The 24,710-nt window shown below is 32.1% G+C and overlaps 2 protein-coding genes across 4 annotated transcripts in view; one reads left to right on the top strand and one right to left on the bottom strand.

Moving 5' to 3' along the window:
• LOC148619233 (40-kDa huntingtin-associated protein-like) overlaps positions 1 to 3,512 on the top strand; it is a 19,864-nt gene extending 16,352 nt beyond the window's left edge. For both annotated transcript variants that reach the window (XM_088578917.1, XM_088578916.1), the window contains 2 exons: positions 752 to 798; positions 1,840 to 3,512. In XM_088578917.1, the coding sequence (XP_088435043.1) occupies positions 752 to 798; positions 1,840 to 1,977 (185 nt within the window). In that variant the 3' untranslated portion in view covers positions 1,978 to 3,512. The remainder of the gene's footprint in view (positions 1 to 751; positions 799 to 1,839) is intronic.
• Positions 3,502 to 24,710, bottom strand: LOC148619232 (DNA-directed primase/polymerase protein-like). Of its 2 annotated transcripts, none has more exons than XM_088578914.1 (14): positions 24,548 to 24,710; positions 19,487 to 19,570; positions 18,699 to 18,777; positions 17,775 to 17,875; positions 16,321 to 16,367; positions 14,777 to 14,868; positions 14,344 to 14,417; positions 12,903 to 12,976; positions 11,246 to 11,521; positions 10,458 to 10,620; positions 9,323 to 9,429; positions 7,333 to 7,528; positions 5,890 to 5,972; positions 3,502 to 4,785 (listed from the first exon to the last, which is right to left on the bottom strand). In XM_088578914.1, exons 1-14 carry the CDS (start codon positions 24,589 to 24,591, stop codon positions 4,649 to 4,651), a joined length of 1,557 nt encoding a protein of 518 aa, XP_088435040.1. In that variant the 5' UTR covers positions 24,592 to 24,710; the 3' UTR covers positions 3,502 to 4,648. The 2 variants fall into 2 exon arrangements, with proteins under 2 accessions (XP_088435040.1, XP_088435041.1); XM_088578915.1 differs by having other exon boundaries at positions 17,775 to 17,849; positions 24,548 to 24,602.

Here is a 24,710-nt window from a genome sequence, read left to right as displayed (position 1 = left end):
GATTATGAACATTTTTGATATCCATGATTCAACTTCATTTTGTTCTTTTTAAGCAAATCTATACTTGGCTAATGCCACCTCAAACCTGGTTGAATAACAGGACATAGGGGACCTTTGCCCAAATTTTTTCCAGAGGTTCCAAAAACACTTTGAAGGCATTTCCAACATTTTACAGTGCCAAAGGTACTCTTTTTAACTTAAATCATTCATCAATACATGGTCTTTTTCAGCAATTTTTTTGTCTAACATGGTAACAAAGCATGATACATTTACTTATTTGCTTAACAGAGTATGGTTTATCAGGTGAGCAGTTCAGGCTCTTCGAGAGCCTCTTGTTTAAAATTTCTAATTAAGCTAGAAATTTTAAAGAAGTACTTTTTTTCTGATCTCTGATACCATGGTTAAAAAGACCATTTTTTATAAGTCATGTTTTGGTGTGTTCTTCATAGTGGAAACTATATTAAACTGATAATGGTCACTTTTTGTCCTTATTCCTGTAGTCTGATTGTAGTATGAAAATGTACGAAATAAATAGAAAACTATTGAAAGTAAATATTTAGTGAAAAAATTATTACAGTTTATTCCCCATTGATTGGGGATAGAACTCTAAATATCTGTGCAATAATAGGTTTATATCATTCTGTAGATGGACCTTTATTTTCCTTTTTGAAAAACTGGAGTCATTCAATATATATTGTTGTAAAATGACAGATGATTATTGTTTTTACATGTTTTCATATCTTTTTTCTAGCCCAGTTTTTGAGTGAAGACCTATTTCTAATGCTACAGTCTTTAGTTGTAAGTCTTAATACATTATAAATCTATTAAGTAAAGTATATTAATGTTGTTTTGATATGATATATCATAAATGGGTGGGACATACTTTGAGTAGAGTAAGTTAACATACAAGTCTCTATGGTGGGACATATTTTGAGTGGAGTAAGTTAACATACATCCCCGTGCAGGTCCGGGTGTTAAAAGAATAGGCCTGCAGCAGCGCTAAGCTTGTCGTAAAAGGCGACTAAATAGTGCTCAGAACCCTAGCCGGGAGCTTGGGCTGGTGTTGTAAATGCTGGGGTTGTCAGGCTATAATACGGAAAACCTGACCGCAAACCATAGTGATGCACCGTGTTGGGAAAGATGCCATGTTCCTCGCACGTTAAAGAACCCTACTGTGGTATTCTCCTGGAGTAGGAACCATAGGGCTCCGTCACAGGAAGCTAAATTGCTCGACTACCCATCTCTTCCTATTGCCAGTGGCAATCACAGTTTGTCAACCCCATTGTCCTTGTGTCCCATCCCTTCATTCATTTCATGTTCATCGTCTGAATATAGCTGAAATATTGCTACTCGGACGTTAAACCCCAACAAACAAAGTTAACATACAAGTCTTTATGGTGGGACATATTTTGAGTGGAGTAAGTTAACATACAAGTCTCTATGGTGGGACATATTTTGAGTAAAGTAAGTCAACATACAAGTCTCTATGGAAGATCCGAGATTTTTTCCACTAGTGTAAAATTCCTTCTTTCTTTAAAATAAAAATGGAAAACATAGTTAAAACATAATGTCAAGTAGTAGGAAGAATTGTGGAAATCCCAGAGATTCAATAGATACAAGTATTAAAACCCCTTTCTTCTCCAAAGCACCCAATTTCACAATACAGTGCCTTTATACCGGTAGTCCATGAGAATATTCCACAAATGTCATTATGACAATTATTTTTGTCAGATACTGGATAATCTGTTTTATTGCTTGGTCCATTCATTTCTGAAATTTTTTTAAAATTATTTATGGTGAATTAAGAAGTATTAAGTTAACAATGGCTTTATTCTGTAGATGGCCTGTCAATCACGAGACTTTTCATCACTAAGACTTCTACAGAAAGATCTCTGGCCATTACTAACAGCAGAGCAAAACCAGTTATTACACCTTGTTATAAAGGAACTGTCACATCCATCTGGAGAGGTCATTTAATAGGACAAAGTTCTTATGTTATAATGTCATGATGCTGGTACTATTTCTTATAAAATAGAACATTGTTGTAATTGTTTATTTGTTATGTATGTTCATCTGTATTTTGTTTTGTTGACTTTAACACATAAAAGTAGAAATTATCTTTACAGATAGAATTGGGAAGGATGAAATAAAACTATAGAAATATGTATGATTTTGAAAAAGTTCCAAATTCACTTTTTTTTCTATTTGTCATATATTATGTTGCTTTAAATATTTGTAGTTGGTCTTTCCTTTGGTGAGCTTTTTTGTGTCTGTATGGAGAATTTTAAAAATTTCAAGTTCAAAGCCTTTTTTTTTTAAGTATGAATGGGTCCATTGTTGTTATATTTGTCAGTTTGTTGTATAAAATACAATAAATGTGTAATGACATTTGGTTTAGATTTTTATAACCCATGCAATAAAGTTGCGAAGGGTATAATGTTTTTGATCCGTCCATCTGTCATACTGTCGGTCCATCTTCAGTTTTCTGGACATTTTTTAAACGCTTGCAGATATTGACATGATTTTTTGGTATATAAGTTCACAATGATAAGTTACAGGTCAAGTTTAATTTTCGTTTTGCTCTAATGATTTTTACCAAAATTACGGGCCTTGAACTTAGCAAAATTCACAGAAATAAGTTTTCCGGACTTTTTTTTCTAAATGCTTGCAGATATTGACATGATTTTTAGCATATAAATTCAGCATGATAAATTACAGGACATGTTTGTAGTTGGTTCCGCTACAATGATTTTTACTGAAATTATGGGACTTGAACTTAACTAAATTTACGGAAATAACCATTTTTCTGACTTTTTTTCTAAATGCTTGCAGTCTGGAGTTTGAAACTACCATTCTGAGTAATATAATTTAGTTGGAAGATAAAGGTTTAAAGCAGAGTTGGAAATTTTAGCCCACCCGACTGCCCGAGACTGCCTGTTTTATGATCGGGCGACCACATATTAAATTTTAACACCCCGGTGGTCGTGCTATTTTAACAGGTTATTGGGATTACCCTTTTCTATTTTCGTAACAAGTTCTCGGTATTACCTCATTCATAATGAAACTTAAGAATCAAACCGATCAAGTAACGTTACATTATTGCGTTTTGACTCAATCTCTGTAGGGAGCATGGTAAACACTTGTGTCACATCAAATCTCATTGGCTGATTTTCATTAAATCAACCAATAGTGATCACGCTTATTAAAAAAAAATATTGACAGAAAGGGAAAAAATGTATTTTTAAAAGTTTTATCTTTGTGACAATATTTTGGACTTCTCTCCCCAGAAAAAAACGATCTTGATTCCAAGGAAAAGAATAAATTGTATGGTCAATCTAAGCCAAAACGATTAACTGTTCCAAGCAGAGTTTCAATTTGTGACGCATGGAAAGTTATATTGTCAACTATGCCGTTCAGCTGTCTGGAGATGAGTCTGAGGATAATTATTGACAGTGACTGAGTTTTTCAATTTGTTTAAAATTAAAGTAACAATAAATGAAATCAAAATTTAATTTTTATTTACTTAAAGCAGAACATTTCGGATTGCATACTGAATTACATTGTAGACCAAAAATCACCCCGCCAAAAATGAAATGCTCTTTAACATATGCACTTGTTGCAGTGTGTTTTCATGAAGTGACAAATCATAAGTCATACATATTACAGAACATCTTTAGGTTTATCAAATTATTCTTTTTTTGTCATGCTAACATTTTAAATATCAAAATACATTAGAATCTGAAACGGAAAATTGATTGGCATTTTATTGCATAAATTTTCAGGGCTGGTAAATTTTAATCAAGACAGGTAACTTTTTGATGTAGCCAGCCCTGTGGTCTGGTAGATATTTTCTATGAGTTTCCTACCCTGTCTAAAGCCTGAAAAAAAAAAAAACACTAATTCCCTCTACATGTATTTCTCTTACGAAAAAATTTACTTGAGTATCCAACATTGGGACATGTGGGGTATGTGAGCGCGCTCACTAAGGTTCTTTAATTTTTTTCAGGAAAATATAACCACATTAGTAAATTGTTACATGTCAGTCTCATGCAGGGCACTTCACTTAAACTGATGTGCAAACAATGATTTATTTAAATTTAAGATATAGTTCATTCATGTTCAATAAAAAAATCATTTAAATATACACCAACAATGCTAAATACTTGTATACATAAAGTATAAACCAAGAAAACAAATATTGCACTACATGACATTAACAGTTATACAAGGAAGGCGTTAAAAAATTGTTTCCAGTAACATACAAATAAAAACTTATATTGAAACTTACATTGAATCAATCCTTCATTCACAATGCAAATTAGCTGCTGAATCAAGCTTCGATGATGTGCATGCTTTCCAATAATGTTCAGGGTTTGACCACTGCAGTTGTATCAAGCTGTGATCCAGTGTAGCAATTTTTAATCAGCAAATATGGAAATAGATTAATTAATTTTCTGAATTGGATCCAATGTTAAAATAATCATTACTGCTTAGCCACCATAATAGGTCAACAATAATAATAGTCTTGTTTCCTGCTACTAAACAAGAAAACAAATATAAAGGCAGATGAAAAATAGGGTCAATCAGGTTACCAGAAATACAATTTTTTTTTAAACCTTACAATATGAAGTTCACTGAAAATGTCATATCAGCTGTTTTCTTCCATGATTCTCTCTGCTTCAACTGCTGCATTGAGAATATCCAAATCATCTACTCCTTCATCAAATTCATCAAAGCTGGCATCAAAGTAAAATGATGGCAATGCTTCTTTTGGAATGACCATATCTGTAGTTAGTAATCTCCACATCAGTAATTGCTAAATTTAGTAAGTTCTTGTTAAAACTGCTTTAATAATGATTCAGAAGTTGCTTTTTTTTGTGTAAGCTGTCCAAAAACTATCAGTGATAACTAGCTGCAAACATGTAGCTCTGAATGACTATGGTTGCAAAAAAAAAAAATTCTTCAAATACAAAAGAGCAACCTTCAGAGCTACATGTGTGCAGTTATCTCACAGCACTTAAGCTGATGAAAACTAGAAAAAAATATGTGAGAAATGATCACTAATTCTATACCACTCGCTCCCCCAAAAATGACAATTAACACAAAAATTTAATTGTAGGCTCGGTACCTGACCTAACTAGAGTAAAAAGTATCAGAAATTCATTGACACTTTTAACCCCAAAAGATCTTTTTTTTTTTTGGTTCTGTATACAGCCAAATGTGCCACATATGATAATCATATGGTGATCGATTCATATGATATCTAACATATGATAGTCATATGATTATCATATGATAATCATGCAATCATCATATGTAAAGCTAATCATATGATTATCATATGGTGCTTGATTTATATGATAATCATATGGTGCAAACCATATGATTCTCATATGTAGCACATTTCCCTGTGTACCTACAACGAAGATTTCTGTGTTTATGGTTATTTTTGGGTGAGTAGGGGTAAAGATTGAGTGAGCATTACTCAGTTTTCCTGGTCTATCCTGTGCTACTGCATATCGGCAATTTCCAATGAACAGACTGTGATGTTGCTGATAAACAATGCCATTTTTAACAGTTTGAAGGCAGTGATGTCAGTATAAAGCTCATGAGAAGGCTGATAATCTGTTTTTTGCCCTATTAAATGTTATTGCCCCGTAATCAAATAACATACAGAAAACAATGTTTTTATAACATATGCTTTTATAAATCAAGTGTTCTTTCAATTAATAATGTTATAAAGTTCTGTAAATAATTAAGCAAATTCATCATTCAGCCATGTATTACTAACTCAAGTGAATTCAATGCATATTTTCTTGAGGACAAATTTGAGGCCCAATGTTAGGCCCCTCTTGATCCACTACTGTACCATGACAAAACTATACATACCTGGAGATTTGTAGTTTTTAGATTTACAATCTGGATCATAACATTTCTGATAATACACACCATTTTTTAAATCAGCTAACAACCTGTAGGGGAGAAAAGGGTTTTCTTTCATCAGTTTGTTTGGAAGCATAATGCAACAAAAACATCATACACTTGAAAGAATAGGGATATACTTTCATTATTATATTTAAGTCAAACCTGATTCTGATGAAATAAATATATGATTTATCAAAACAGTCCTGGAAGTTTATATTTTCTGTTCAGCATAAGCAATAACAAGCTTTACCAGTGAAAAACTGTAACAACTATACTACCCAAGAAATTCATTTTATATGCTCCAGTTTTTTTACATTCCCAACTACCATATATACTCACCTACAAGTCAGATTTTTGGGACTAAATTTTTTACGGACGAGATCTAGCACATGAACAACAATTTTCAGCTTGGAAATGTCAAACTGATGTGAGCGTGACACCAACATTGAACAGCCAGACAAACGCTGTTTTTACCAAAATGTTTAATTGTAAACGTCGATTTTAGGAAGACGATCTTCATCTTCAATCCTTTATAGATAAAATAATATGCAGTAAAAGAATATTTACTGTTTAGTCTTTATTTTGCCACAATACTGGCCTTTAATGTTTTCATTCGTATTTCCCACTCATCGATTTTGTGTATTGATTTTTAACTGTGTTTACCCATATAGCCAAAGACCAAAGGTATAATAGCATACCATAATTCATGACAAAAGTAATCAATATTTTAGTTGGTTATAACAATTCTTATTATGAATTTCTTTTTCTTACAGGTAAAATCTCTTAACTTACTGAAATATCATCAAAAATGAGTTGTTAGAGTATCATTAATTTTCTGTTTTATTCTTTGTTGTTCACTATATTTCTGATTTTAATTTGTGTTACCGGTTGTAACAAAATTAGAATGAATGACAAAATAGCAGTATAAAAAAAATCCACATGGTTTGTCAAGAATCTAATTACTTACTACTATAAAAACAACTCTAGCTTGTAATTAATTATTTCAAAACTTATTGGTTATCAAAACAAACAGGTATACTCATAATTAAGGAATGATAGCAATGTAACTGTCAGAAATCAGTCTGACTTATAAGCAGGTCAAGGCTAGGTTCCAGAAATTTTGGACTGAAAAGAGGATCTGACTTATAGGCGGATCAACTTATACAGGAGTATATACAGTAGGTTTTAGGGTTACATGTAAATAGCAGTCACTGTCTTTTATGCAGCAGTCCACATCTCTTGTCAGCACAACTCCTAAACTGTTCAATGGATTGTCATGAGAACATTTTTAAAGCACCATATTTAAATTTCCAATGCATATGATAATTGCCTTGTGCTTGTAAAAGGAAATTGTATGTTTGGATCAGATCAGAAGTGGGGTTATCCTAGTTTTCAGCTGAATCTTACATTATGTTATTACTCCTGTGTTCTCTCCCAATATTATAACAGTATCTGTAACCAGAAATGTCATACACAATTAACTCCCCTTGACTAAAATATGTCCAGTGCCGAATACGTCCAAGCTTCCCATTCAGTGTAAGTGTAGAGGATATGAAATCATCAATCTCAGGATATGGGGATTTTGTATAGCCTTCAACCACATCTGAAAACAGAACAAACAACTTTTTGAATGAATTAACCTTAAAAAAATAATGTTTTTCTAATTCTTTAATAGTGTAAAAACATGGCAAGCTCTACAATGTTCTCCCCATAATTTTAAAATAGCACAGTACTTACTGGCATAGCACAGCTCTTGTAACTTCCTCCAAAATAATACCACAGTGCCCATAGTGCATTCTAACTAAAATTAAATACTGATAGCATAATGCTAAGAAATCATAGCCCTGTGAAGCATAGCTCTATAATTGCCTGGGGAGACCAATGCTCTAGACAGCAAGAATCACTCACCTGGAATTTTTTTCATCTTTCATGGGCAATAACTAGAAATCATCCTAACATCCTTAAAACCAAAATATACCTTGTGGGCCTTCCATATGAATTATTCCATCAATGAAAGTTTCTATCGGTCATGGTTTCCAAGATATAGGCGAAAAAGAAAAAAAATATTTTTGACCTTTCAAAGGGAAATAATTCTAATAGTCAAGGAAGTCTTTAGTAGAGCTCATGAAGATGAAGGTCATATTAACTTTCCAGTATCTCTTATAATTTTGAGATCTATTTGGAGATTGCAACTTCAAACCTGTGGTAAAAGAGCTGTGGTGGCCATGTCTACAGTTTTCCATTTAAATTATTCCATAAATAAAAATATTGATTTTTTTTCCAGCTTATTACTCACTTTCACTTTAACTTTCAATCAGTCTTGTGAGAATTTTTTTCCCAATAGACAACAATTTTGTAGTTTCCATCTTTTTCTGTTGATTTTGTTGTTTCAGAGTGACCCTTGCAGCAAAACATTTGGGGTCAAACATTTTTACGCATATCACACAAATTTTAATTAAACGGAAAGACAACCTTTGCATAAAGTTAGGCTCTTATGATAAATCATACCCCTGTAACCAAAAATAAATAACCTTTAATGCAAAATGTGCTTTTATAAAATACTCCAGGCTATGCAAAGTTCGAAATCCTTGAAATATAAGTGGATAGCCATCTTGCAGAACTCTCCTATCTGAAGGAAGATCAGTCGGACTTTATTGATTTTTAACGATAGCTTCCGAATGGCTCATGACGTCACGAAGTTGGTATGGTACTGATACAAGTACTGCAAATAATATGTAATCAAAGAATATTCCATAAATATTTCTACAATCATGTTTATCTAATCACCAAAACAAGATAACTTGTCACACAAATGATATAAGAGAAATATTCTAAGTTTTTTGACTGGCAACACGAACAATCTTTGGAAGTAGCCATTAGATTTTCCTTAGACATACACTAGTCATACGGCTGCAAATCATACTGTTCGTCAATATTGTCTGACATTGCTTACATGTTGTGCCTCAGTCTCTTCTTCTGTTTATTTTGGGTTGAAATTATAGGAGATTTCTTCAGCCATAATAATCAATTACCTATTTACTTTCACTTTACAAACCAATTTTGTGACATCACAGCTCAACTGATCATGGTGGCGCCCCATAGGTGTGGGATATTTAAATTTTCTTATTACAAATATAGATTAATTAGTTAAGAAAAGGAAATCATTTTGTTTCAATTTCATTTTCATGAATATTTAACAGATAACTTTCAATACTTATGACTTGCATAATAACACAGTCTTCTCCTTTAATGGAAAAACTTAACAATACAGTTTTATCTAAATTATAAACTAAACCCTTACATCTTTAAACTTTTAAAGAAACATTATTGTGAAATCTAAACTGCATTTTCAAAATTTCTACATTGGCAGGTACACTGACAGAATAGAACTTTTTACCTTCCAACTTATCAGCTTTCCTCTGAGGTGTACATCCATCAGAAAACTTTCTGCTGTATAATTTTCCTTCTGAATCAAACTGTAATACCTTAAGTGCTGGAGAATATCTGGTAAAAATAAAGGCATGCCAATATCGCGCTGCAATCTGCCATTGAATATAAATTGAACCTCTTACTGCTGATTGTGAGAACTTGAAAAAAAGAAAAATGTTAGAAGTTCTACAACCAGGAAAAGTTTGTTCTGAACTCTTAACACTTATAAACACTGGACTAAACAGTAAGTCATATTACAAAATTTTATAAACTTAAGGAGGTAGACCTAGTGTAAGGGACATAACTCTTGAAATCAGTGATATGTTTGTATCATATTCAATTTCACTTAACCCTATCAAGCTTTCATTTGAAACAGAATGAAATCAATCCAAGTTACTTTGGTGCTTATATAAGAATGATGTAAAATGCAGAATACAAACATTCCAATGACTTGTAAGAGTTATGTCCCTTACCCTAGGTCTACCTCCTTAAGATGACAAATCAAGTAAGAAAAATTATTCAATGGACATACAATTAATTGTACTTTTAACCTAGAAATTGCAATTTGGAGTAGTGTAAAAAATTCATTTTTCTCTCAAGGAAATCTAGCTAAACATATAGTTCAAAATATGTGAAGGAATGTAACTTAAAGGTTAGCCAGCTTCACACAGGATTTTTTTCAATTAAACAACATTTTAAAGAATGTATCCACATATGAATCAAAATATAGGAAGCAAGTCACTTGTCAAAGATCACATATTTTCAATATCAATATGTCATTCAGATGTTTTATAAATTTTATTCCTTTGGTGGGAAAAAAATCAATTGAATGTACCATTATTTCTTTTAAAGGCAGATAAATGATTTTTCCAAATACATTCAATTCCGAATTTCACCTAAAAATCTTTTAAATGGCTTTATATGGCAAACCCAGGTTATTTTGAAATATTCTACTAATAAAAAGCTTCAAACTAATTTTCATAAAAAATAAAATGTGTTAATTTTTTTTTTTTAATGAATCACTTAATTCCAGCTTTGCAGGAACTTAGATGGATAGCTATTTATGGGTCAAAAGTGTGGTAGTTCTATTTAATAAGACTTACTCAACATTGACAATGAGAGAATCATTAAATATCTGGTGTTCATATGAGTTGACACGGTGTGTTGAAGGTTTATATTTATTATCTTCACTAACAATCAATGGATTATTCTTCCCAAACTTCCTTGACTGATATAATCTGAAGTTTCTGTTCTTGGTGTAGACACCTAAAACATATCATATTATAACAGTAAAACAAACATAGGCTAATTCCCAATGAAGAATAAAATAGAGATTGATTCATTGACATTTCACTACATGTACATCTCAGTTTGATTATCTATAATCATAATATAGGAGGCCTTTACTTTCTTTGTTTATGGTCTTAGGATAAGGGTAAAACCAATATTGTCTTTTTGACCTCAGTATAAGAAAATTAAAATGGATGAAAGAAAACACTATTCATATGCTATCAAGAGGAGCTTAATGGCAGAAAAGTCCAAAAATGGTTCAATGAAAATTAAGAATCTGATATGCAAATGAAATTCTGCAAAATAACAGAAAAAGGTTTTATATAGTAAGTGAATTTACTCAAACTCCTGTAATATCAAAATGTCACAACAAAACATGTAACTAAGATTTGATCTGACCAAGCAGATGACACTTTGTAACTAAAGAGTGTTTCAGGTTTCATCAGTCATATACAGCCACAGAATCAATGATATTCAGGAGTCATTTTGCAATCTAGTTCTGAATTAATTAATTGTTCATTAATTACAAGATAATGCATATCAATGTCTTCATATTTTCTATATCAAGATAAAACATAAAATTGGAGGATAAATCAAGTACCATGATCACAGAATAAAGTTTCTTCGTCATTTTTATCTTTGACTACCATTGCCAAAAATTCTTCCTCTGAAAACTTCTCCATCACCTTGGTAACAGAGTGAACATCAGTATCAGAAGAGAGTTCTTGCTCAGTTGAACTCACAGCCTTTGTATCATTCATTTGGTTTCCAGAAGGGGACTCTGTGAGTTCATCAAAATCAAGAACATCTGACAAATTTTGTTTCAGTTTACTAATTTCCTCTTTCAACTTCTGTAAGATGTATTTGACAAAATAACCTACAAGTATAAATAAAAATATGATAAAAGATATTCAGTAAAAGTTTTTTTGTTTGTTTTATTTCTAACTACAGGTATTACAACATGTTTAAACCAAAAATACTGTGAGCAAGCTCACAAAGAAAATACCCTTGCAGTAATTATATTTCTTCATGCATATCTACATACGATACCCAACCTTCTTATAAAATAACATCAAAATTCCTAGAGCGGTTTAGGAGACGTTGTTTACAAAATTTATACAAGTAAAGCCATTAATATGGGATATCTTCCATAGGAGTCCTTTGACAGTAATTGCGTTCCTTCATGAACATCTACATATTACATCAAACTTTCATATTAAAAAAATATATAAAAATCCTTTGAATGACGTAGAAGCAGTTGCACATAAAAGGTTTTAACATGTAAAACCTTTTATTCAGATTATCTCCTTTTGAAGTCCTCTAAGAGTATTTATATTCCTTCATGCAATCTACTGTAGATATGATACTCAACCTTCCTATAGAATTTCATCAAAATCCCTTGTACCATTTAGCAGGAGCTGCACATACAAGTAACGCAGACAAACAGACAGGAGGATGAACAGAAAGATCGGTAGATTCCTATACACACCCCAATCTTTATTTGCAAGGGTTTAAAAATGAAATACAGTTAATCCAGATAAACTTTGTCAGAAAACCTCACTAAAATTAATTAGTATCACTTAATGAGATGCAAAAAACAAAATGATTTCCAATGGTTGAGAAGGGCCATTTTCAAGTTTTTTCGAGATTCTAAAAAACTTTAAGGGGCCATTATTTAACAAATCATAGCAAATTCTTTTATGGTCGCCTGCCTTCCCAACCCCTGGGTTCCAAAATACTGGCCATTATCAGAGATTTAAGCACATTTTACTCAATCTCTTTGTTCAATAATGGCAGTTATTTTTCAATCCTTTGCCACATGCACACTAAAGGAAAAAATTATCAGTAATTTCAATTACTATTACATCATGGGTAAAAAAAACTGTTTTGAGGGTGTTGACAGAAAGTACCAATTATCACTGTGTACTAACTCTTGCTATTTCTGTACTGAACATAAAAGTAAGAAAAATAATGTGCAATCGACTTATAACAATGTATAAGGCTTATCATTTTTTGAAACTGCAAAAATTGATTACCTAAAATACGTTCACTTCACAGATTCCGGGAAAATGAGCAACTGCAAAAATTGATACATTTCCCATATAACTTCTCACACAATCAGATGCTCTTTTATTTAGGTCACAATTTCAGCATCATCCTTCAAAAATATCATAATTCTACATAAAGTAATAATTATCTTCAAAAGAAATTCTGGTCAGAAACAGTGAGATATTACTTATCAAATATTGCTACCATACCTGCATGAATGTTATCTTTAAAGACTGTCTTTTTCAACTGGAATATCAGATGTCTGCTGAACTTTTTAGCAGTACTACAACATACACAAACAAGAGGTTTCCAGGAGCCTGAATCGCTCACCTGGTAGATTTTGCCTTTCAAAGGCAATAAAATTAAGAAGTTGTCAAACAATATTGACCCAAGGAGACTTTGGTAGGACTTATAATAAGGATCATTTCAGAAATTGAAGTTTCTTTCTATCTATCATAGTTTTCCAGATAGTGGCTGATAACTGTTAAAAAAAAAAAAGAAAAAAAAAGCTATTTTCACCTTTCAAAGACAATTACTCTTACAAGGAGTCACCTCACAACTTTGATCCCCGAAGACTTTTCAGCTATAGAAATAATTTTCTGACCCCTGTGTTCTATTGTTAGTAACGGCGGCCATGTTTTTCGACAGATCAAGAATCCCTACATCAGTTCTATGCATGACACCCAAAGGAACATTCAAACCAAGTTTGTTTCTAATTGGTCAAGTAGTGTCAGAGGAGAAGATTTTTGAAAGAAATAACATTAAAAATTGCAAAAAAAACATCGAAAAGGGCAATAACTCCAACATGGCTTAACAGATTAAAATGAAAATTAGACCACAGATATATCTTATCATGCTGAACGCTTTTACATCATCAGAATTTAGCTAAACCTATCAGTTTTGGAGATTTATGCGAAACACTACTGTCTGACCCCTATGTTCTATTTTTATTAACAGCGGCCATGTTTTTCGACGGATCAAAAATCCCCACATCAGTTCTATGCACAATAACCCAAGGAACATTCAAACCAAGTTTGTTTCTATTTGGTCGAGTAGTGTCAGAGGAGAAGAGTTTTGAAAAATTGTTGATGACAACGGATGCCAAGTGACGGCAACAGCTCACATGGCATTAGGCCAGGTGAGCTAAAAATGTGTCAACTAACAAAATTTCATTTAACAGGTAGTAAAATACAAAATATCAAGAGACTAAGATTAACAGTTGCAGAGAAAAGTGTTTTGATAATAATTTCCCCACCCATCCAACATTCACCATACTATATACTTTGAAAGTTTGCCAGATCAAAAATTCCCCCCACACACAGATTGTTAAGGATATTGTAACATATATTCATGCCGTTTGGTAACAATCCATCCAGTAGTTTACCAGTAGAAGGAAAAGATTTTTCAAACTTTTGGAAAAAAAAAACATTTCTGGACCCATAACTAAACAAAATTTCAGCATAGGTCCATCTCATCATGCTGAACAATTTTACACACACACATGGTGATGGCAATAGCTCACATGACCTTTCAGCCAGGTGAACTAAAAATGTGGAGACACTTTTTTGCATTCTTACAAATATATACAAACTTTTGTTTCCATTTTATCAATTGTCAGTTATAATTGGTTCTAAGGTTCATAAAATTTACCTTGCATCCAAATCAAGTACTGATTCTTCAGAACATTTTATTTTATATATCTCCTCGAGCCATGAACAAACATACTGAAAAAAAAATCACCAAAACTTTTTTCATCATCATTTTCAAAACAACACATCAAAAATATTTTCAAATACCACAAAGCAAAGGTGATTTCTTGGAATTATAGAAAGGTACAATTTATCATGTCCGCAGATCATCAAACAGAACTGTTGGAATCTTTCAAGGCTAAGCTTGACATTCATATATACAAAACTTTTATCTTAGTCTTCATTAAAATAAGCTATACAATTAAAATTCCCAATAAATAACTCTTTCACAAAATGGTGCACTGTACATGTATTAAGTGGTTAAATGAATATTTCGCTGAACTATTTTCAATGCACTAGTAAATATGCTTTCTTCTGCATTTTATTTACGCTACCTTAATAAATATCTTGGTCATAGAACTGCCATCAGAGTTAATATTATGTTCTAATGGAAACTCTAAATCAAAATACAGTTTACACACAGACCCTGTATAGAAAGAAAACAAATCTATAATTCATATAGAGACAAGAAAACATGTTAAAGGCACATTTCAATTTTCATAAAATAATCAGGAAAAAAAAACCTGAAGAAAACAGAAAAATTTATCAATAATTCATTGTTAATTTACCGAATAATTTTTAAGTTCAAAGGGGCATAACCAGGGATCTGGAAACAGGCAAAAATTTTACTAATGGCGGAAGACCATTTTCCAATATCTGACATAATAAATTGTCAAATAAATATTACAGTCCGTGTGGTTTTATTAGTGTCTAAACATCCTGTCTACCTGTCTCCTAATTGTTTATTTGAAATTAATTGACAGGTGTGGGTCAATATTAATCAGCTGATGTGCCGCCACCTTTGACTGTGATTTACCTGTAACTGATTAGTTGATTGCATAATTAAATTAATGGTACATGTGCAGCACTATTACATATATGAATGAAGAAACTTGGGGAATTTTATACATTTATTACTTGATATTTTGAATTAAGAAAATGATTTACAAATCCATCATTTTCCCACTGATCTTTCAAATGTAACGAAAGCATGTGGTGCTGAAACTATGAATCAGTCGCAGTTTGCAGTAACTAATTTATAAAATGAATCCTTTTAACAAAGACGTCAACACCCATTTAAATCAATATACAAAACGTATTCTTCTTTTTTTATCAACATTTTTTTCATCACTTGGAAGTTTTCCGCTGTTTGCCGAAGTGATGAAAAAGTCAAAAATATACAATGTTATGTTTACATGCAAGAACATCCAAATGCGGACAAAACAGAATTTGTTCACTCGTTCAGATATTTTGTAACAGACAAAAGTATGTGATGAAATAACACAAATTTCTGAATTTATTTTTAAATAACTACAAAAAAGTTGTTTTTCTTAAAGTTTATTCTTGATCTGAGCATGTCAAAGACCTACAAAAATGTCCATGATAAAATGACCAACATGGGCTGTCAAAATTTCTGGACCATTGGGCATAACTCCTATAAAAATGAAAGAATTTTCTGATAATATACACAACTACATATGGTGTTCTTGCTACATACCAAGTTTCAGGAATTTCCGAGGAGTTGTGATGACAAACTAAAGTGTTGATGGACAGACAGACATTTTTCACCCTCCCTGAAAAATTTTGTTGATTTTTTCCCCCATTTAGGTATATTTCTTTCAAATTGACAGCACTTTTCACTAGAATTGATAAAATAATTTTTTTTAAATTTGCCCGCCCACCTGCACCTGATTTTGAAAAATATTGGATGAGAATCTAGGAACTTTTTATGATGGCCTAATATGAACCAACAAATCATTTCATAACAGTTGCCCATAATAAAATTATAAAACAATTATCTGAGTTTCTTTCTCAGATACAAATTGTCTATCTACCCCAAATGCATACTGACTGAAATCATCTACTTCATTGTACCTACCCTCTGGAATGATTTCATAATGAGTTTTCTTTTCTGGATCTAACTGCCTAAAATCATAAAAACATACCCAAGGTAACTTATATATACAATCTGTCAGGAAGATTTGACAGTGAGTGCAACTAAACTTAATTTTTTGGTTAGTGTCTTTTTTTCTTTTTGATGTACATTAAGGCTTCAACAAGGCTTTAACTTATTAATTTCCATGGACTTACTTTATGTAGGAATAAAGTTCGTTCATGTTGTAAGAGATAACTATTCTTCATTAGTCACTAATAAAACTTAAGACAAAGGAGCAGTTTAAAGTATAACAATAATATAAGGGATTATGAGGGTACACAGGTAGCTTATAACAATTTTCTAAGTTTGAGACCTGTAACTTTGTTAAAAATGAAAAACACTTCAGTCCAACAGCCATCATTTCTACAATTTTTGTCCAAACATAAATTCCTGAAAATATGCATTCATATGGTAATCTACCACTCCTTTAAGTTTCATTACAATCCTGCAAATTGTTCAGGAGGAGTCGTGGACAATACATTAGATGAAGTTTTGCTGAAAAATGCCTTAGTTCCAACGATCATCATTTCTTCTATTTTTGCCTAACTTCATTTGTAGGGGATATAAAGATCACTGGAAAAGGTTGAACTAGATCTGTAATCTATAATGATATAATAACCCAGCAAAAACCATGTCAATACTATACACCTGCAACCTTCAGAAGAAGTCAGAAAAATGTGTTATAAACCTCCATACTCCAAGGCTTGCTATTTTATAAAAAAAATCGTTGATACCTCAATATCAGTAAAGTTCTAGAAAGAAACAAGAAATACACACTGATGGATGGAATGCAAACCTTAATTCCTACAGCATGATGGTAGGAAACTAAAAATGGCCAATAAAAGTATTTTTATATACAAGAACAATAAAACTAAATGATAGTTCAATTTTTATCTATAGGAAAAAAAAGCTTCAAAAATAAGATTTTCGTCAGAATTAATCACACTTTTGGCAATCACATTTTTGGCAGTCATACAAACTCTGAAAAAATGTGAAAAAAGTCTCCCAATACCCCTAATACAAAATTTAACCTAATATTACCACATTTATTGTATGAGTGCTCAGGTTAATGTAAACAATAACAGAAGCCATGTGCTTTTGGTATATTTTTAGCTTGACATGAGGGGCTTTTGATATTTAAAGTAGGTCATCACAAAAGACTTTTGTTTTTATATTCAAATAGCTATTACTTTTCCTGGTCACTCCTACAATTAATTGAAACATTTTCCTTAGGGGTAATAGGAAACATTTTATTTCTAGATATATGATTTTGGTAAATGCTTCATAAGATAGTATGATATTGAAAATGTGTTAGCCAAATTTTTTTTAGAATTTTGACGAAAATCAGATTTTTAAAGATTTTTTTTTAATAATCCTGGAAATCAAATGGACTATACCTGTAGAAATGCCAGAACTCTGGATATGAAGCTACAAGGAACATTCTCTGTCCAGTCTCTGTACCCAAACTCTCACTTTCAAAAGAAAATACATGTAGATCCTACAATAACAATAGACTCGTCTTTTTACGGTTTTACAGTAAAATAAGGGAAGTTATACGACAACTTTTTTCATGAAATCTTGTGTTCAGTCTTTGAAATTAGTGCTACCAAAGAAGTTATGGGGTAATGGACTCTTTCTATGGTTTATAAAGGACTGTTTAAGTTACTAAGTTTTCAAGTTAAATTCAGATCAACACAGAATGTATAAAAGACAACCAGCTCCAGTAAAATTTATTTCTTACATCAAAATTGACCAAGATTGTACTACTTTTAAAGCCAAGCTAACCAAATTGCAAAAAATCAATGCTGAACTAAACTTCAACATGATACTTTTCAAGGTTATCCTAAAATTGTACCTGTGATGACTGGAAATGTAAATCCTCTCATGCTGGAAAGTTTGAGTATTTTTTTTTAAATTCTTTTTTTTTTTTCATAGTAGAAATATAGTTGAATTATTTGATGTTATTAAACAAAAGTTTACAAAAAAGGATATCAATAACTCAACTTAAGATAGAAGCGGGGAGCCCCTGAAGTTTTTGATCTAAAGGCAGACAAAATAGAGATGTTCATGGAGACTTTAGTTTAGAAAATAGTTGCACAATTCATAATAAATCTCCTTTACCGGATTAAATAGTAACTGTGAGAATTTACAAGGCGTCTTAAGGCGCAGATATAATGAAATTCAATGCACCAGAATAACTTGCTAACTGTGCGTGGCCCATTGCCTTCCCAATCCACATAGGTATCTATTTCGAGCTTTAAAGTGGAAGTAATTCCACTAATTTTAAAATATGTTTTATATAAAAGTGTATGAATTCATACCAAAGCCTTGCTCCTGGCATAATCAAAAGCATCTTGCTGCCTGAAAAATGTCTTCCAACCAACTGATGGTCCATCTATTCTAGAAAATGAAATAAAAGAAGACTTTCAAACATCAAAATATGGCCTTCATAAAAAATTTCTACAATCTTAGGGGCAGACGAGCTATTTTTCCCCCCTTTTTTTATCAATTAAAGTAAATAATGCTGTCAATTTGAAATTGCATGATATTGAAAAATCTGGAAAAACTCCAATCCAGCTCTGGTATTTTTAATGTGATGATCAATATTAGACTGAAATGTTTTCTACCTATAAACCATAAAAATGACAAATTGTGCATTTCAAAGGCAACAACTCCCATGAGCAAAAAAAGTTATGTAATTTTCACTCTTAAAATGGATAATGAATAAGTTTGTAGGCATTGTCATAAGAAATGAATCAACAACTGAAAGTTTTTACATATTCAGTTTTTAAAGATATTTTCAGTCTACTTAAAATTTCAAGGGCAATAACTCCAATTAGAAATCATCATGCAGCAACAACCCAGTAGTAACATTTGAAGACCTCTTCAACCATATGAATGTGTTAGTTATTTTTTAGCATCTTTCACAGTTTTTGAGGTACACATACAAATATGTATGCCTATGAACAAATTTGAATTCAATATCCCCAGTTGTATCAGGAAGCAGAATTTTAGAAGAGTTGATTGCAACAACTGATTTCATGTGACACACTGACCTTCAGTACATACATGTACATCATACATGTTAATGAACCCTGTATTAATTTACCTAGGTTTGAATTCTTTGGGTATTTTCTCAATTTTCAGTCTTTTTGCATTTTCATCCAATGCCTTCCCAATATGATATAGTTTCCTACAATATAGAACATTGTTCAACAATTTGAGCTGGTTACTTTTGGAAAAGAAAGGTAGCAGACACACCAGAATGAACTGATTCCAGTCAGCTACTTTTTTATTCCAAAAGTAACAAGCTTCACCCAACCTGCCATGCTCAATTTCACATGTAAACTGATCAAAATGTCAACAAAACAGGGGTTATCACCTTTTTTCAACTTATTAGTACTAATCAAATGAAATGATTGAAACTTCAATTGACCATTCAGTTATTGTAATGAATATGATTTCAACATACAGGAAAATGAGTCTAAAATTAAAGTAGGTGAATGTGGCGTGCATTATGTCAACAGGAAGGTCATTTAAAGAGTTTGGTGTGCAAAACTATGTGTTACGCAAAAAAATCCAATTTTTTTGTATGGCACCTTTTCCAATTAAATCAAAGTACTTGTGTACTGAATCAATTTATATTAATCGTTTGAATTTTTCTCCTCAAATAATCATCAAAATGCAATGCACTTTTGAGTCCCTGAAGCACTACAGCTCTATTAGCATAATGCATTGCCAAATAGCCAAGAAGAGTGATTATTACAACTAGAGGCTCAGGACAGCCTGAATCACTCATCTGCTTAATAATAGTCGTTTTAGCTCCCTTGACCCAACTGTACAGAGCTGTTATTACAAGAATCATTTAATCAAAAGACAGTGTCTCCATTATCCACCTGGTTATATAACACTACAACAATAAAGTTGAAAACGATAGCACTTTCCGTATTTCCATTACACCCTTCATTTTGTGCATTATAAAGCTAAGACATCGTTGCTTCTAGCAAATAATTCGACTATCTTTGTGGATATAAACCACTAAAATCCCCAAAAATCTTTTGTAACACAGTATTATCCAATCATTTGCACAATATGAGTGATGCTGACCATCAGCTAACTGTTCCCATACTGGGTTTAATTTTTGTTTTCATGCTACCATATATACTCAACACTGATAGACCCGGTTTACAGTCATATGTGGTATTTGTAATACATGAAGGATAGAGAATATTCTTTTGGGGTCTCTCACGGATGGTGTAAAGCATCAAAGCGTCAACACAGTCCCCAGGCATAGTCATCCATGAATGTGGGTCATTGTGTATTCTGGGAAATCGTTTGTCATGTGACCATGTTCATTCATTAAATTTATTAAAATGCATTATCACATGATTTAATGTTGATCCATGACCTAGTGGTTTGCACGCTATTATATGTTGTACAGTATACAGCATTTGCTTAATCTTTGACCCAGTAAAATACCTTTTTGGATGAAAACTACACTTTGCAGTGCATGTAAGACAGATAGGTAAGTTAACTTATTGGTCCATGCCAGTAGTTGATGAGAAAGTTCCAAGGCCGAAAAAAATAATGTTATGTTTCTGATCACCCTTTTCAAATTTTTTAGGGGTGGAAGGTAGGGATTTAATTTTCTTTGAAATTTTTAAATGAAATAAGTTATAGTGACACCAAACCCAGAATTCAATGAAAACCAAATATGCACTGACTAAACATGTAATAGACTTAGTCCACGGCCTAATCCATTTTGCGACTCAGCGCTTGAGATATTTTTTGGTTTTGTCGGTGGTGTTCAAAACAAAAAATATCTCAAGTGGCGAATCCCAGTATTACAAAAGCAGGTCAACTTCTATCCAAAGTTATGTGAATTGAAGGGTTGGGATGAAGATGATGTAAAATATTTAACAAACTTTATTGTTGATAAATTAGATAATGAAGAAAGAGATGTTTTGGATAGGGATATCGTAAGTGAGGAGATACACGGTGCCATTAAGTCTTTGAAACAAAATAAGTCTCCAGAGCAAGATGAAATAATACAAATCATTGAAATGTAGCTGAATTCTATATTTTGTAATTGGGATGAAATTAAAAATGAACTCTTCATGTTAATGAACAAAATATTTGAAGAATCAACTCTTTGTATATCTTAATACAAAGGTGTCTTATCATTATTACACAAAAGGGGTAAACTAGAAAATATACAAAATTGACGACCACTTACCTTACTAAATTACAACTATAAAATAATGACATAACTATTAGCGGAACGTTTAAAGACAATTCTATCAAAATTTTTTCATAGTGATAAAAAAAGTTTTGTAAAAGGGCAAAATAGAAATGACACTAACAGAATGATACAAGATTATTTAGAGAAAGAAAATGGAGGAGGAGTTATAAAATTCTTAGATCAGCAGAAAGTGTTTGATCAAGTAGAATGGGCATGGGTGGATTTTGTCTAAGAGGTTTTTAAATTTGGAGGCAAATTTCGCTGTTGGATACACATGTTGGTGAAAAATTCATCAACTTGTATGAAAACAAATGGTTTCATTTCAAATATATACTTTAGAATAAGTTAACTAGATCGGCTAGACAGGACTGTCCAATCATGCCCCTTACATTGCATCTACATTTTACAGGCAGAACCTAAGGCCTGATCAATACAGAGTTGTGCATATATAAAAGGGTTAAAACTGCCTAGTGAAAGAGTAATCAAGGGAACCAAGGTTATAGCAGTAATCAAAAGAATGCAATCCAGGGACAAAGACCAGACATGGAAAACAGACATACACAACAACAAACACAAAGTAACTAAAATCATACACAAAGCAACAAAAGCAAATGAGCAACTCGGACTCCACTAAAAACTGGGAGCATGGACCAGGTGCACCGGTAGAGTAAGCGTCCTCTGCTTTTCTAGAAAATGATGATGATACAATTGAAGCAAAAATATCAATGTTTGCTGAGGATACTCAGCTATTCAACAATAACTTAATTTCAGAAGTAACATGGTTTCTCATTGGACCAAAAATTTCATTTATCATCTCATAGACCAAATTTTGTAATGACTAAACTATTGCAAGTATTATAATGAAATTAATATCAAATGAAAGAGTAAACTCCTGAATGGCAAAAGCTATTCTCAATAAATGTGCTTCAAATAACAACAAAATAATTAAACGAATGTACCTATGTCTTGAGAAAGAAATACATGCATCAAAATCATGAATTTTAAAAACTGAACTCCAGTTTTTTTTTAATTTACAACGATTAAAAAGATTAACAGATAGAAGTCAACCAATTTCATTAAATTTCCCTCGGGTAATTACTGATAACTAAAAAGTTACAGATTTTAAAGGTAAATTTTGAAATTTTTATTACATTTTAGTGTTTTGAGAACACGGCCATCCTCAGCATTTTCATCATAATTTTGTTAATTTTATAACTCGCAGGAAAGTTTTTTTGTGATATCATCACTTACCTAAGACTTGGTTTTGGTTGGCAAAAAATCTACATAGTGGCATGAGGCATCTACTTTAAATCATCACAACTTATTCATTTTTAAGATAAATGAAAAATGATTTGGTTGCCTACACTGCAAATAAAACCCTTTTGACCAAGGAATTTTTAATAAACATTCAGTAATTAGATATATCAGCATAAAATTGTAATAATAATTTTATATGAAAAAATTAGTCTTTTTGTAGGTTCGTCAGACCGTCAGATATGACCAGGAAAAATGTGACAGAACTGGTAAAAAAATCTGTAATGCCAGACCAGAAGTCCGGAAAATTTCCCATATTAGTCATTCTTGATTCAGGTAAAAATAGCAAGTAAAACTTGGTTCGGTCCTGAAAATAGTTTGTCATCACAAGACCAAATGTCCTGAAAAAAAAACCAAAAAAACTGAATCTTTGGAAAGACTGTGAAAAACAGAAGTCTCATACAAAATATGAATTATTTTGTCTACAAGAAATGTTTTACAGAACTAAAATTGGATGTAAAATAACAATGTTATGAAGTTATCAAAATTGGGTTTGTTATCATGAAATTGTCAACAGTTTATTTAGTTGTTAATTAGCCAACCAATTTTAAACTTAATGATATGCAAATTAGTGAATAAGGCATCACTTAATTAAATGAACTCAGAATAGACCAGAACATTGATATTCAAAGCGTTAAAAAAAACCCAATCATCATCAATATTTTGCTTTTTTTTACCATAAGAGGCCTGCATTGGTATTCAAGGTTGCTAAAAACCCTCCATTTCTCTTTCTCACAGAGTGCGCAAATCAGATGTAAACCTTATCAGCCTTAAGTTTACCCAGTACAAAGACCAGGGAAGCAATTATTTTTGTACTTTGTTAGAAGTGACCAGTTCTTGTAATATCAAATCCCTGGTTTTACTCAAGTTTTCATTAATAAAGTTAACGGACACCAATAATGCCGACAGGGTGATAGCATAGATGTATTTACACTTGAGGACACCAGTGACAAAAATGAAAATTCTCCTTTGACTTAAAGATTAATGACGTCATAATTCAAAATTACATTGTTTCATCCATGTCAAAAGGTTTTTCAGACAAATCTGAGGTCATTGGGAGCAAAAAGACAAGTGTGAACTCATATGCATGTATTATATTGGGGTACCCCATTTCCGTTGATCAAAATGATATTCTTTCAATCGAGTTACCAATCTGAACAGACGATGCTAATATTATTTATAGAAATTAAATTTGGACATACTACTTTCCACTTCTGTAAATTATGTCATGTGCATATCAATTACATGTATTACACCAGTGAATGAAAATCAAATGTCAACTATCCGTCATTCTTGTTGTCGAACCCCATTTCCAGTGCACAGATTAAACATGTATGGGGAGCCATATGGCATACAATACAATTCCACTAAATAAATAAAAATATGCCAGTATTGCAAAAGTACCCGTAATAACCAAAGAGCTCACACCGCTTCGCGGCACTCGCTATAACATAAGACTTGGTGGTTGCACAACATTTAGAAATATATTTATACAATTGTGTGTCATGGCAACTTTGTATACCAAAATGGGCAATCTACGATTAAGCGAATTATTAAGCACAGTCGTTATGTTACAGTGTTTGTTCAATAATTTTCAATTTGTAATCATCATGCCTTTTACTAGATGCACCATAAAAGCAATTTGCTGTCACCGACATCCTGATAAAAGTGTTTCTTAAAGATGCTGGTTATCTTGATGTGTTAATCAGGTTCTCTTTTAAAATTTCCACCAATGTTTACATAAATGTTTACATTCGTCTTTCCCGCCACAATTCTT

This window comes from Perna viridis, chromosome 4 (assembly GCF_037379345.1).
Source record: "Perna viridis isolate PV_CMFRI_1.1 ecotype Kerala chromosome 4, ASM3737934v1, whole genome shotgun sequence".
Taxonomy (NCBI): Eukaryota; Metazoa; Mollusca; class Bivalvia; order Mytilida; family Mytilidae; genus Perna; species Perna viridis.
Note: the sequence above shows the minus strand (reverse complement) of the source record. Positions and strands in the feature narration are given on the sequence as shown.

Coding starts and splice junctions, on each gene's coding strand:
- LOC148619232 (XM_088578914.1), bottom strand. CDS start 24,591: ATGTCGGTGACAGCAAATTGCTTTTATGGTGCATCTAGTAAAAG. Junction 7,529..9,322: donor GAAAGCTGATAAGTTGGAAG/GTAAAAAGTTCT, acceptor TTCTGTTTTCAG/ATGTGGTTGAAGGCTATACA. Junction 4,786..5,889: donor TAAAAACTACAAATCTCCAG/GTATGTATAGTT, acceptor TACTAACTACAG/ATATGGTCATTCCAAAAGAA.